The sequence below is a fragment of the Xiphophorus maculatus genome, chromosome 4 (genome assembly GCF_002775205.1).
Source record: "Xiphophorus maculatus strain JP 163 A chromosome 4, X_maculatus-5.0-male, whole genome shotgun sequence".
Lineage (NCBI taxonomy): Eukaryota > Metazoa > Chordata > Actinopteri > Cyprinodontiformes > Poeciliidae > Xiphophorus > Xiphophorus maculatus.
In genome coordinates, this window is record NC_036446.1 from 7,609,640 (window position 1) to 7,624,818 (window position 15,179).

General features: G+C 39.7%; 1 protein-coding gene and 1 long non-coding RNA gene across 2 annotated transcripts; one reads left to right on the plus strand and one right to left on the minus strand.

The window, feature by feature from the left end:
* Positions 1-2,979: 2,979 nt before the first annotated feature.
* Positions 2,980-6,614, minus strand: irx5 (iroquois homeobox 5). The gene is made up of 3 exons (XM_023332552.1): positions 5,916-6,614; positions 4,651-5,056; positions 2,980-4,017 (listed from the first exon to the last, which is right to left on the minus strand). Exons 1-3 carry the CDS (start codon positions 6,156-6,158, stop codon positions 3,308-3,310), a joined length of 1,359 nt encoding a protein of 452 aa, XP_023188320.1. The 5' UTR covers positions 6,159-6,614; the 3' UTR covers positions 2,980-3,307.
* Positions 6,615-7,874: 1,260 nt separating this feature from the next.
* Positions 7,875-14,827, plus strand: LOC111608421. Its single transcript, XR_002752647.1, has 3 exons — positions 7,875-8,474; positions 9,312-13,165; positions 13,638-14,827. It is a non-coding gene; the product is annotated as an uncharacterized LOC111608421 (long non-coding RNA).
* The last annotated feature ends 352 nt before the right edge of the window (positions 14,828-15,179 follow it).

Consider the following 15,179-nt stretch of genomic DNA (forward strand, 5'->3'; position numbering starts at 1 on the left):
GTTTATATAAGATGCTCCGAGCGCTATGAGCGAAATTCAACAGGTTCTGCTTTCACACCGCGGACCGATTCAGATAAACAGTTCAGAGGCGTTCAACGACCCATTTGACCGGCTGATGTCGAAGTTGGATTGGTTCTCATCTTATGTCAGCCTCAAAAGGAAATCGCTGAGTTTCATTCAACCTTCTAAAAAATAATCGAACAAAATAAAATAGAAAAAAGTATACATAAAATTTAAATATATATACACAAACTCTCATTGACTGTTTTGTGGTACCGATGTCCGCCACATTATTAGATCTATCTAAAAAACATTATTAAATACTTGTCTATTTTTGTTATCCATTCGTTTATATTATCTTCATTGTTCGTAAATGTCAACTATTTGAACCAGGAAAGTGCCTTCTAGCTGTAAACAATTAGTCGTTTCGTACTTTGTGACAACAATTTCGATATGACTGGTTTTTTTAAAGTGACGTAATTAATTTAATTTTATGATTAATGTATTCTTGGGGACTGCAGGATGTATACAGGTTGTTACCCAGCTTGTTTGTTTTTTAGCTTAAACAAAAAAAGAAGAAAACTAAAAAGAAAAAAAAAACAACAACAACGAAACAAACATTTTTAACCCGATTCTATACGCTTAAGGTTCAGTAAAAAAAAAAGTCGGAGTGAAGGTTACAGAGCTACTCTTCTTCCTCTCCAGTTTCTCCCCCTGTCGGCTTTTTTTTTTTTCCCCTTCATTTTCACACGTGGGAACGGCTTCAAGCCTACTTAGTATTCTCAAATTGTAGCGATCCCAACAATGAACCGACACGCCATTCAAGCGGATGGGAAGCCAGGGACCGAGTTGAGGGAAAAAAAGTTGCTGGGAGGATCTCCCCTGCAGGCTGTCATGCCTTCTCTGATGAAAGCTCGCAAATTCTCCCGCTCCGCGTCCTCGAGTAATCTGGGGTTAATTGACTGGCTTTTATCACGCAGGGAAAAAGAACAAGAATAATCAACGATTATATACAGTCTATATTAATTTGGTTGGTGATTTTCTCTTTTTCATCTTCATTTTCTTCCCCAGAAACTTGAAGATAATTACAGTTAGGCCTGTAATTCCTGCGCAACCCCTTCAGCAGTTCAGCATTATAAAATATAGGCTTATATCGACATTGAATATGTTAATTCCCGATGTTTTCTTGAAGTAATAATAATAATAATAAAAATAATAATAATAATACAATTAAAGGATATGCATGCTGTAGTAGTACATTTTAAGTCAACTTGAATTGTGGGACAAAAAAAAGCCAAGTAATCCAATAAAACACAACAAATAAAGTAAAAAAAAAGACGAAAAATAATAATTAAAAAATATATTTTTCGTTATTTGTCAAACGCCTAAAACTCCCTTTGAATTAAAAAAAATTAATGTAAACAAATTAGATTTAAAATAAAAAAAAAAAAACTTCCCTGATGTATCTCAATCATACAAATTCGCATCCTAAAGAAACTCAGCAAAAGACGGAAAAAGGTATTTTAATGTCTTCACAGACGATTCGGTAATGTTTTCTAATGAAACTCCTAAACACTCTCCGAGGAGACGTCGCATCGAACAGCTCCATATCCCTCCGGGGATCAACAGCAGGAAGAAGAAAAAGAAGGGTGTTAAAAAAAAAAAAAAACATAATTACGCTATTTAGCCGGCTGATGTGTCGCAATCACTGCTCTTGCACACTCTGTCAGATTAAAATAGAGGAGCCGAACAGAGGACATTAAGGCTAAGGGAATTATTGAAACCTCAGGGGAGATTTCACGCCGGAGAAGTGGGGGAAAAAGCAAACTATAGAGATTAATGGCGGCCATAAACAAGAGCATGCCATCCCACAGCAGTGGAGGTCAACAATAACGACATCAATAATAATAATTATACCTTTTCAATGCCCTTTAAAAAGAGGTAATAAATAAAAAAAACCACAACGAATAAAAAGAACTGACAGTAAAAAAAAGAAAAAGAAAGAAAATAAGGCCTTTTTGGATTTGAGGCCTAGAACACATCTAATCATAATGTTTCATAATAATATTTGTATAATTTTGCACCTCTATATTCAATAAGAACAAGCTTTAAAAAATAATAAACAACATTTGATAATTAATTTAGTCTGATTTCCTCTTTGTTGCTCTGCAGTTATGCCATTTTTAACCTGCAGTCACATTAACTGATTATTGTTGTGACTTCAGTTGTTTTTGTTTTCTTCTTCTTTTTACATATATATATATAAATCTTATTATCATATTTTTTATTATAATAACTTTTACCAAGCAATTCAGTCGCGGATGGGTTTCCGTTACGGATTACCAGACTCCCACAGCCCACCCCTCCCTGAAATTGTAGGAGCAAGTGTGACACCTACCTGCAGAAGTTGGAAGAGTTATAGAGAGAGCGCTGGCTTGCACACACTCATAATATGTTTCTGTGTCTGCTGCCTGCATGGCAACGTTCTGCAGAGTTTCACATCCAACGCGCAATTTACAAAAAAAATAAAAGACAGAGACTCGATTAATGATATATAATGGGCCAGTATGTTTTAAATGCATGGTCGCGTCCCTTTTAAACAGCTTTGCCACGCCTTAGAAAATAGTAATGAGGTCTAAATTTGGCATAAAATCCTGCTCATTACCGGAGTTCAGCACCTGATTGCTCTGGGTAGAACACGAAAAGGTAATTGGGTTAAATGGCTGCGCTTTGCTGCTGTTATTATGTCAACATCCACTTTTAGAAATGCGCGCAAGAAAAAAAAAAAGAAATTGAAAATAATTGAAGGATTGAGTAGAATTTGACCTAATAAAATTAAAATCATAAAAGCAAAACTCCCCAAAACAGCCTGTGTGTTGTGAGACTAATGACCTTTAAACCATCTGTCATCGTGCAAAATGCACGTAAACAAACCAAGCAACATCAGCCGTTCCACCAAATAACCTCTGCACAAGTGTGTAGGTTTTTTTTCTCCATAATTTACTTCAAAGATAGCGTGTTGTCCATTTTAAATACAAAAAGCTACATTAAATATACATGTTAGTCTTTCATACAAATAGGCGGCTGCAGCAATTAAGACCATTCTTGTTACATATTTTTAGGATTAACCATTCAGAAACTAAAAATTCTTTTGAAGATAAGCATTTACTCAGAAAATAACCATATTCTCAGAATTTGCTTCAGCGTTCTTCTTGTTCGTTTTTTTTTCTTTTTTTTTTTATGCAACCACAAAAAAAATAAAATAAAATAAATAGAAGTCCGTGGTGACGTGGAAAATATTCAGGTATTAAATATTTGACATACCTTTCTTTAGTTCATAAGGGGAGTCTTTACAAAGATCTACCTGCGTTTGGCCTCTGACTTTCTGGCTCTCCCTTACCAAGGCCTCTGCTCTATTTAACACAGTCTGGTTTAATCCATTGAAATGTGCCGTGGAGCCCGTGGTCACCGAGCCGTGGTTACTGTGAAGGGGTCCAAAGCTGCCACCATAGTTCGTGTAGCCGGGGTAGAAAGGGGAGGTGTAGTACAGAGGCCTGGATAGGACCGTGCTGTTGGGGAGCGGGCACTGGGGGGAGGACCGGGACGGAGAGGCGTTGGTGCCCAGCACTGCGCTCTGACCCAAGCCGGGGCACGCCTGCTGCGCCTCACCGCTTCCCTTACACCTGTCTGAAGACGTAGCGATCTCCGCCAAAGACCAAAGTTTGGGTTTAGGGGCTGAAGGGGGCGAGTGAATAACAGAGGTCACGTTGCTGGTCACCGTATTCTGCGGGTGGCTCAAATCGGACGGTTTGTCTTGCGTCGCGCCGGCCTGGTTCCCCCGGGGCACCGCTGGTGGAGACGAGGTGGTCGGCTTGGCGGAATCCGGCAGCAGCTCCGTAGTCCGCTCCTCCTGCTCTTTTAACTCCGAGTCGCTCAGGAGGGGATCCGTCTCTTTACCATGGCTCTCTTCTTTAAATCTGTCACAGCCAATGTCCCCTGGGTTCAGTAGTTTGTGATCTGAAGCGCAAATAAAGAATGGAATCATTGCCAAATAATCGTAACAGCACATTACTGGTGGAGCTGGAAAAAAAAAGTATTTTAGGTGATCATGAGGCAAAAGAAAAAAAAAATAAAAAGTACTCTGTACTAAAATATCACATTTAAGCATAGCTACATTCGTTTTACTGCGCTTGTAAAGTTCCTCATAAATAAGTGCACTAGACTAAAAAGCGAAATTACCTCATAATTACAATAATTAAAGATTCTTAACATTACCATGCGATTTAAAAAAAAATATATACATATATTACCCATTTGATGCATTAGAATTATAATGGACTTCAGCAGAAATAATCAGAGTAAAAGCACTTTCACTTGAATTCCCAGCCCACTTCAGCATTTGCATCCTTATTATGCCGTTAAAGATAAATTGACTGCTAAACACTGTGCGTCCCCAGCAATTTCAGCCCATGAAAAGTCAAACGAGGGGACTTCAAGGTGATTATTATTTAAAGCAATTGTCTCATTATAAATTATACACCACCATTAACCAGCAATCAATTTTGCGCCTTGAGTGGAAACGACTGCGATGAAAAATTGATGATTTTTTTTTTTTTGCCCTTTTCTTCCCCCCCCCCCTGCAACACCGACCTGCCTCCGTGTCTGTGGAGTCCCCCTTGTCAAGAGGCTTGTTTGGCTCGTCGTCGTCATTTTTCTCCAAGTCGATGTTCTCGTCCTCCTCCTCGTCCTCGCTCCGGTTTCGAGGGGTCCAGGTCATCTTGTTCTCCTTCTTTAGCCTCCTCCTGGCGTTAGCGAACCAGGTGGACACCTGTGTGAGGGTCATTTTGGTGATGATGGCCAGCATGATCTTCTCCCCTTTAGTTGGATATGGGTTCTTTCGGTGCTCGTTGAGCCAAGCCTTCAGGGTGGCGGTGGCGTCCCGCGTTGCGTTCTTGCGGTATGCGGGGTCACCGTAAGGGTAGGTGCCCAGGGGCGCCGCATAAGGGTGGTATCCAATAGAACCAGCCATTCCCGTTGTGTGATCGTAGGGAGAACTCTGGAATAAAAACAAAAAAAAATATTAGTGAATGCATAAATATTTTTGAAACTTCAGTTATTTTCTAAACAGTTGCAAAAATAAAAAATAAAAAAATCTTACAAGTAAACATACACGCACATGCGCGTGCACTGTAAAACAAAAGCGCATGATGACGCACATGCCTTAAATTCAGTAAAATGTTTATAGAGTTGTGGGTAACTTTTATGTCTTAAATGATGTATGACCATTTACTTTCTTGTTTTATTTTGTCGCAACATAGGTACGAAATATTTGTTGGACCTACTATTAAACACGTATAAAACGACCCATAATATAGTCCTTATAATAATTATATTATCTGTATTTTCATGTGCCTTTTTAGTTGTTGTTATTTGGTCTTTAAAGACGGTCTGAGAACTTATCTCATAGGGGGAAAAACAGCAGGGAGATTCAAAATCAAAACGGCAAATCTAATTTTTATTGCAGCTGGGTTTGAATACCGCAGCTGACGCAGTCAATAAGCTTCTAAAAACAAATAGAGTGACCTATAAGCTGCAATCATATGGCGCTACTGCACTCTGTCGCGCACAGTGAATTCAGGGTAGTGTTTCTCATTTTTAGGTAAAAGATACAGACACGCACGCACGCACACATTAGCTATACATATATATATATATATATATATATATATATATATATATATAATTAATTGGTGACATACTTGCGGGAAGCTCCTGAAAATATAGCTTTTTTTTTTTTTTTTACTTTAATAAACACAGCCACTTGCTTCATTAAGCAGAACACTTACACTTTTTTTTTACATCTGCTTCGCTTTCTGCGCCTTCTCTGGATCAACAATCACCTTTAATTTACTCACCACGTATGAGGTGAAAGTGGCAGCCGCAGCCGCGTCCGCGCTGTACGGTAAGTGGGAGTTATAGCCCGGAGAGGCGCTGGTGAACGCGGTAGATCCGGCATAGGGCGCAAACGCGGATCCCGAAGAGGATCTCCCAAGCTCCTCGGTTCTGGGTCCCGATATGACGCTGGTGCTGTACGCGGGGCAAGAGTACAGGGCTAAAGAGGCGGACGGCTGGTACAAGTAGCCCTGAGGATACGCCATGCTGGAGCCCCGAGAGTGTGAAGCCACTTAAACTTGCGCACTTTCCCCCGCTTTTTTTGTGTGTGTCTTCTCATGCGCTGCTGCCGGAGCGCATATGAGCTACGTGTATGCAGACCCCGATGTCAGTCCTCTTCTTGCAAATGACAAGGCAGAAATCAAAAAGTGAACTGCCGAAATAAAAAAAAAAAAAAGAAGCGGATTATTTTTGGTCGCTGCCAGCCAGCCAGCCAGCCTCTGTCCGTCGGAAGAGTTCACAGTCTGCTGCTCCTTTATCTGAGTTGCACCGTCGCTCTCATGCCTGTGCAGAAGTTTTATTTTTTTTTTTCCCGTCGGACGGGGGGCTTTGCTTGGGAAAACGTCCTGCCAAGATGCTAAGTTGGAAATTGAGGATCCTGACGCCTACTACGCTGCGCAGCACGCTCCTCCTCTCGGGGTGTAGTCACAGAAGGGAAAGGCAAGCTTATGCTGGGTAACCACAACCCCTGTCCAAACCAATGCACACTCTCTCTCTCTCCCTCTCTCTCCTTCTCTCTCTCTCTCTTCCTCACCCCCTCCCTTCTCTCACGTTAACTAACAAGCCTTCTCATTCTCAATTTCTCTATTTTTCCCGTTTTTAACAAGCCTCGTTGCAGTGAGCCTCAAGTGCGCCTGGCAGCCCCCCTTTTGGACGGCGACGTCATGCGAGTCTATCAACTCTCAACTTTCCTCTCCTTTCTCCCAAATACGAAGTCCTTACTTTCACACTTGATGAACAACAAATCGGCTGTTATATGCAGGAGATGTGGGCTTGCAAGATACCGCCAGGAACGAAAAAAAAGGCGCCTCGCTGCAGCGATCGCTTTCTTTGTGCGTAAAGAAAAAGAAAACGCGTGTTTTTCCCCCCCTCCATATTTCGTGCGCTAAACGAGCAGACAGATGCTGTTCGATCTCTGCGCGCATTGTGTTAACATCCGCGTCTGTGGAGGGAGTTTGGGGTGGTTCAAATGGATTATTGCAATTGTCGGCTTTTTTAAACGCCAGCTGAGGTGTTGCGCTTGTAAGAAAAGTGAGAGTAAAACTCCCCCAGACCGAACAAAAACAACTTCTTTTTTCCCCCCCTCGGAACAGTTTTTTTCCCCCTGTCAATTTAAGAATACAAATCACCGTCATCATTTTGTGTCTACCTTTTTTTTATATATATAGAAGAGGAACCTTCGTGGCTTGTTCTTAATAATAAACTTCGACAGATTTAACTGAGACGGAGACTAAATAGTTTTCGCAATGGATCCTGGAATAAACCAGACCCATAAGCGCTCTCAGAAAGTCGTAAACCCTGAAGCCGCGGCAGATTAGTGCCAACTACGCCAAATCCGCCTGGACTAGAGGGTGTAATCTCATTTGATCTCAGCAGATATATTTCTATTCTGAAATGCAGGATGGCAATAAATAGAATGCAACAGATGCTGAAACTTTTATTTTTATTTCATTTATTACATTACCATCCACAGGAAGTTAAATGAAATATTAAGCTATAATAATAATAATAAAGATAACACCATTATTATTATTATTATTATTATTATTATTATTATTATTATTATTATTATTATTATTATTGTTGTTGTTAATATTAATGTAATGTATTATTAAATATTCTTCAGTTTTTTATAGTGATTTCATGATTTAAATTAAAGTTTAAATAATTTGGTGACTGGCTGCAGTTGAAGTCTCAGATAAGCCGAAAGGGATCGCTGTAGGCGCTGCTAAAGAGTGTGTGCACACACTCTGTCACGTGCTTCTTACGCTCTGAAACCCCTCCGGAGAGCAAAGAGTGATGACGGCGTTACACAGTGCGAGCACACTCAGACTTTAGACAGGAGAGTCACAGAAAGGAGAGGAGAAAAGGGAGAGAGAAGGTTGGACGCAGGAAGCGGCCTCTACATGACAGACTGATGAGATGAAACTGATATGATAGACCTGTTCAGAGAGTCCGCTTCACATCGGAACTTTCTTTAAGAGTTTTCAAAAGTCTCTCTTTTTTAAAATATTGGTTATGTAAAATGCAACTTAATTAGTAAAGTAGGAGCATGTTTCTTTATTAATAGAAGCTCATTTTTTTAGTGAACTGATTTTTTTAAATTCTTTTTTATTTTATCGTATTTAGTAAGATGTTTGTTGCAAGTGTTGGAGAGTGTGTGTCATGTTGTCTTGATGCGTTTTGTTTCAGAGTCGGCTCCCTGAAGTAGGAGCCATAATTTGAAGATCCCACCGCCTTTAAAAGGAGCGGGGTTACAGCAGCTGCCACCGCCTCTCAGCACCGCGCAGATAAAGAAGGAGGTAAGTAGCGTCTTCCCTTTTTTCTGATGCGTGAAAGTGGGATGTCATCTTGGGTTTTCATTGTTATTTTTTTTTTTTTCGTTTTGACTTTTTCGCCACCCCCCCTCCCCCATTGACAGAATTACACCGCATTTTTATTTTCTTTGACGCATGAAAACTGCTTTTCTTGGCTAAGAAGAAGCGAGTGAAAGATAGTCCGTGCCACTTAAAATGCCTGAGGGAGCAACTGTAATCTAAATTGGATATAGAGGCTATTATTACACAACATTATGCATTGTGGCGGACTAATTGCGTGGCTGGATGAAGTTAAACAGTCATTTATGTCGAGTGGTGGACAGGTTTCTGGAGCGCGCAAGGTCAGCTTGCGCTGCTCCCCAAAGCCTTAAGTGGTGTACAGGAAAAGAAAAAAAAATGCTTGAAGTATTCATGGGTTTTTTAACCATTCTAAATCTGTGTCCTAAACCGATTAGTTGACACCAATTTTTCTTTGATGTATTAGCTGAGGGCTTTTGCCACTTGGAATCCCATTGAAATTCAAAACAGTTTTCGCTCTGAATGCTTTAGGGAGATCTGCGGCAAATAATGGATGTAATTTATTTTTGACCTTGCATTTTTTTTTCCAAGGGTTATTAAATGATTAAACATACATGCACTCTGCATGCTGACTAAACCTGAATTAAGAAAATGTTAGCTTTTACTGTTCCCAATGTCGTTTTGGATGTTTAGATGCATTTTGTTTTTGTTTAAAAAGTGTTTTTCTTTTTTTACTTAACAAAACTGTAATTTTTTGTATTTTTTAAAATTGTACTGACTGTGTTTTGTTTGAAATCCATACAGATCCATGATGTGGACATCTTCTCAAGTCACCAAGCAATGAACACACACTCCTTCAAGCTCCAAACACACTACAAACGCACTTCATTTTCATTTACTTGACTTAATTGTCAGTAATTGCCTCCTTCCTCATTTTTGTGAATGCCTTTTATGAATGACCACTTTGTAATTATCAAATTGGTTTGTGTTCTGGAACAGAAAAAAACAAACAAACGATCTGGAACCTGATGAGCTGTTATGAGTTTTAAGGGGAACAAGTTTGTTTTCTCTTTACTTCTTCAGTGACTTAAATGAAGATGCATGATGTGAGAGTGAGTGTGTGCTTCCTCTTGATGGGGTTTCTGTACCCATGCACATCCCACCCTCACTGCCCGCAATCCCCCCGCCAAGCTGAATGGCAGACCTCTGGATTGGCTAAGTGATGAAATGATGACCCCATTATGAGAAGTGATTCCAAAATGAGAAGTATCAGACAAAGACTGCACACCCCCCTCTCTCTCTCTCTCTCTCTCTCTCTCTCTCTCTCTCTCTTTCTCTCTATCTTTTTAGCTGCAGCACCGTCCTCCAGCAGCCTGCCAGCTGAGCAAATGATGCTTGATTTGCCTGAGAAGGATCACAGGAAGCAACCATTGATTTCTTTCTCCTTTTTTTCTGTTTTCTTCTTTTGGTGTTTTATTAGAAATATTTATTTACCCCTGTATCTGTGAGGTGTATCAAGATTCACTTCGTATGGCAGAAGCTATAAGTGGGATAATTCACACTTCTTCATCTGAAGACGGACGACCTGAAGTTCTGTATTCCTTCATAAATGAGTCAATAGAGTCACTGAGTAAATGAATATTGATTGAATAATGCCTGAGTGTGAATATGAGCTCTTGCAGTGACCCTTCCTTCAGACTTAACTACAGACATCCTTAGTGATGCCAAAATTTTACAACAACGTATCTTATGAAGGGACAGCTAAAAAAAGTATTTTATAGTACATTTATTTCGGAAATACATTTTAAAATGTTAGTATTATATTATTAATATTCATTGTTATTCATTGGATATATTCCAGACAGTTAATTATGTTAACTTTGATAATTATAGCTTGCAGCTAATGAAAACCTAAAATTAAATTTCTCCAAAAATTCATATTGGAAACACAAATTAAATGTAATTAATGTATTTTCTTCTTCACAATTCTCTCAAGGCATAGCTTGAGACAGACTTTCTTCTGTCACACTTTTTCCTTCCACTAAACTTTTCAATAATATGTTTGGATACAGCTAATTGTGAAGAACTACCCTCTTTAGAAATGGCTTGATGTAGATTATCTGTTTGTTGAGGGTGGCAGTGCTTATTTGCTACATACAGTATACATGTTAAGTTAGCTGAAGTCCTCTACAGGATTTTGTGTTCCATACCATAAAATAATATTTCTGTATTCATGTGTTTGTTTGTTGTGTAACAATATAATTGTCTGCAAGACTAAATTTTGGGGTTTTGCTGTAAGCTGTAATCATCAAAATAACCAGAATTGATTCAAATATATTAATTAGTGTTTATTTAATCTATATAATAACTGTTTACTTTTTAAAAATGTAATTACTGAGATAAATAACTTTTTAAAATATTTTATATACGAGCTTTGAGACACACCTGTACGCTACAGCTGGAAACCAAAGAAGAAGAAAAACATGAACAGTTATTCCCCCTTCTCTCTGGTAGTACTTGTTTGTTTCAGCTTAATTGATCCAACCAGAAGTACATTTTGTTTTGAAGATGCCATCACGTAATAATCCTATTCTACCTTAAAGCTCATGAGATGCGCACAAAGGAGGAAAGTCTGTTGCTTCACAAAACGTAAGGCGATACAATGTGCAAATCCAATGAGTGCCAAAACACTGAAACCACAGTGTGGGAGCAGTGTCCCAGATATTTGCTCTGACTTAATCCAATTGAAATAGTATGAGTGAGTTGCAGGGGCTCCCAGGTCTGTTTCTTGCTTATGTATGTGATGCATAATAGAAGTTGACGAGGTTGGTGATAGATCACAGCCCAGGTAATGTAAACACATTAATCCCTCAGGGTTCATGTGCATGTTCTTTCTCTTGTTTGCTCTCTTCTATCTGCCTCTCCTTATACTGAGACACCCCCCCACCCCCCTCCAGACCCACCTCAACTCCAACCCACCCACCTCAGCCCTACCTCCACCTCCACTACCCCCTCCACACCCCCATTTACTCCCCAGTGTTCATCATCTTCCCTAAATGCGTTAGTGGAGCACAAACCAGAAGCAGCCTTAATCTGTCAACATGCCCTTTAATTGGAAGGAGAAAACAACATGTGCTCCTGGTTGTGCCATTCCTAAGTGCACATGCCAAAGAAATACAGCGGTCACGGAAGAAGTGATCCCGGGAGAGTGGGGCATAATTAAAAGTATCTTTTAATAAGCTTGTAATGCTGAGCCTGACTCTTGTTGCCCTAAGCAGAGTGCAAAAATCTGTGGCTGGAGACGGACATGTGAAGGGGGCTTCTCTAAGGGAGCCTGTAAACGATACACTGCCTCCACCGTCATCAGACATGCTGTCTCCGCCTGAGTCACCGCGCTGAGGACAACAGCCACTTTCAGCCCCTGCTGCGGACACGTCGGCTCACCAGCTAACCGTGTTCCTTTGTTCTCCGAATGAGAGATTCTCCTCCCCAACACATCAGCTCTCCAACTCCCCGTCCCCCGTGTAGCTTTGCCAACTTCTGCTCTACCTCCAACTCACAACACCAGTGGGGAGTGAGAACTGGGATTAAGGGGTTGATTTTGGGCCTGCTACACTGTAATCAAATGAGACTGCTTAGGGGAGAGGAGAAGAAGGAGGAGGTGGAGTATTATGTTCTGTAACGCATTCCACTGCAGCTGTTTTTTTTTTTGTTTTTGTCAGGGCAGACTTTGATGCTGTATCCCCTTACCTTTGTAGTCCCGGTAGCCATGTTTCATAAACACAGAATAGGAAACATCCTCGGCATTAGAAATGTAGATTGCCGCTTTCCTCTCCGCCACTCTGCATTCCGCACATGCCCGGTCGCATTCTCCATCTCCCAGCACCGGGGTATTAAGTTTCGTCTCCCCTGCCTCTGATACATTTAAACATTTCACAATCAGCCCCAGTGATTTAGAGTGTCATGTATAATCTGTGGCAACAACAATGCCAGCTTCGCTTTAAATCCTTGTAAGTGTTGTATTTTTTTCACTTTTTTATTTTCTGTTTCAGGACAGCTGCACTTGCTAAAACACTTAATTCATGGAGGCCAAGAAGCTAGCATTAGAGCAATTTCGAATTTGTCTTCATGATTGAGGATATTATATTAATACTGAGCTGCTCATTCTGTAGAGTCCCCTCTTGCTTTGTATTATCACACAGGGAATTGTCTGGTCTCACTTCTCTTTGTAGTTAACTGAAACCCTCCATGGGATTGAGTGTAATTGTATTTCTAAATCTAACTCATTAAAAGCCAAACTCTTCAGTTCTCCTGCCCACATATCATATTTTTGTCTCACTGCAGTCTTTACGTTATTCCCTACTCTCATGAGAGTACTTTCACACATGATTTAATATTTAAATGTCAGTCCTGTGAATCATTTAAAATAATTCAATTATCCCCCACATGAGTTTTTTTTTTTTTTGACAAGGTACAGAGTCCTCTTTTTTTTCTTCTTCTTTTTTACCCATCAGAAATGTTCTCCGTTGTCTTCTTCTGTTTTGTCCAACATCTGACACACTGCCCTCGGTGATTGAACCAGATGTGGAAATCCAAAGAGGAGATGCTCCCCCTAATACCTGACACCTGGTGCAGATTTGGAAGGGATTGCACTGCAGGTACTGCCTTACCTTTTCACCAATCCCTAAAAGTCCCTGAGGTATTTCCTTTCCTGTCCGGGGCTGTGTTTGTCTCTGCTCTGCTTTGCCACCCAGCTATCCTGCCTGTGTCAGTCGGCCCCTGTGTGTTGGGATTAGGGCGAGAGGGTGTTGAAATATGATGCCTGTCATCCGTTAGATACATGTAGTTCTGATTTGTCCGGATATTTGTTTGGCCTAAAAGATTTCAGGAGGATTAATATGTTTCTCAGCTGTATCCCAGGCTTTCAGGGGTTTAAATAATACTTTGTTGGTGAGGTAGATTTGAAAATGTAATATAAAGGTACTCATTTTACATTTATTAATGTCTTTAAACAGTTTAAACAATTAAATATGTGTATTTCAATTTGATTGTACTAAACCAACGTGCTGATGTGAATATTTACTTATTTTCCCAACCTTCTGTGTGTAATTCTGTTGTACTTTTCTCCAGTTACACCAACACCCTGGGTCAGGAGATGATTTAAAACCAAATGTGTTGTTTTCTGGAGTTCCTTCTCATCTGCAGGCTGCATTGGGACAGAACAAAAAGCCAACATCAACACATAAAGGACATCAAATCCTGGCAAATCTGTGATATCTGAGCTAGGTGATCACAATGCACCTTCGTGTCATCTGACCCGGGAATGGGCAGGCATTATTTGGACCAAGTTGGAACATTATGCTCAAGAGCTGCAAAACAGACCAGATACATCTAGTGGTACAGCGCTGTGCATATTTTGTCATGTTATCACCAAAATTTCAATGTATTTCAAGAATAATAATACATAATTTTTTTAATATTTCACTTAGAAAAATCTAACACAAAATCTAACACCATATATTTGCATTTAGCTGCCTGAGTCAGCTCTTTGTAGAACCACATTTTGCTGCAATTTTCAGCGAAAATCTTTTGGAGAATGGCTCCACCAGCCCTCTATATCAACAGAAAGCAATTTTCGCCAATTTCTCTTTGTAGTTTAATCACGCTCATTTTGGAGCATCAGCCATTTTGATGTCACAAACACTGCCGATTTACTTTTGAGCTGGAATTTGGCTAGAACATGCAAAACCTGAATGCATTTGATTTAAACTATTTATTTGTAGGTCTAGCTGTATCTTTAGGGTCATAATCTATTTGGAAAGTTAACCTCACCCCAGCCTGAAGCCATTATGGGGTAGGGTGTGTGTGGTATTAGTTTTGTTCCACACGAGTTATGTACGCAGGTCAAAAATTAATAACGTTCGTTTTGTCTGACCAAAGAACCTTCTATTGAAAGTCTGGTACATGACTTCATACATGGTTCTTTCCACAAAGGGTTTCTTTTTGTTATTCCTTGTTAGTGTCTGTACTTTTCAAGCATACAACTAGTAGTTTCCCTGTCAGTGGATTATCCCTCTTGAGTTGTTGATCTCTGTTACTCATCCAGAGAGACCATAAACCTTTTGCTGCTTTTCTGATTAAAGTTCCCCTTGCCAGGGCTTTTAAATTTAGGAGTATGGCCATCTTTTGTTGGGAAAACAGTTATGCTGCACTCTCTGAGATTTCCCAGATCTTGGGAAATTGTTTTATTTCATAATCTTGCTGTAAGCTTCTCCCTTTTAGCTGACCCTTTAAATGTTGGGTAATCAAATTAAAAAAGACTGAATGCAAATGCATGCCACACTCTTTTGATTTTCACTTGGAAAACAATAAGAAAGCACAAAAATCCTATGTTGTGTCCTTGTATTGTGTGTTGATCTTTCACATAAACATAAAAAATATATATTAATTCTTTTTGTAAAGTGCAAAAATGTACAAATAACTTTTGCAAGACTCTAAAACTCTATTGAGCACCACATTTTGAATCATTTTAGACAAAAACAGAAAATCTGTAACTGTAGTATAATATTATAACTTAAAACATAATTAACATAGATTAAATGTTGAAGGCACAACATAATAATGTATAAATTTCTGCCTGATAAGGAGAGATATATTTTGCATCAGCGAAGC

Coding starts and splice junctions, on each gene's coding strand:
- irx5 (XM_023332552.1), bottom strand. CDS start 6,158: ATGGCGTATCCTCAGGGCTACTTGTACCAGCCGTCCGCCTCTTTAGCC. Junction 5,057..5,915: donor CCACTTTCACCTCATACGTG/GTGAGTAAATTA, acceptor TTTTTATTCCAG/AGTTCTCCCTACGATCACAC. Junction 4,018..4,650: donor CTCCACAGACACGGAGGCAG/GTCGGTGTTGCA, acceptor TTTGCGCTTCAG/ATCACAAACTACTGAACCCA.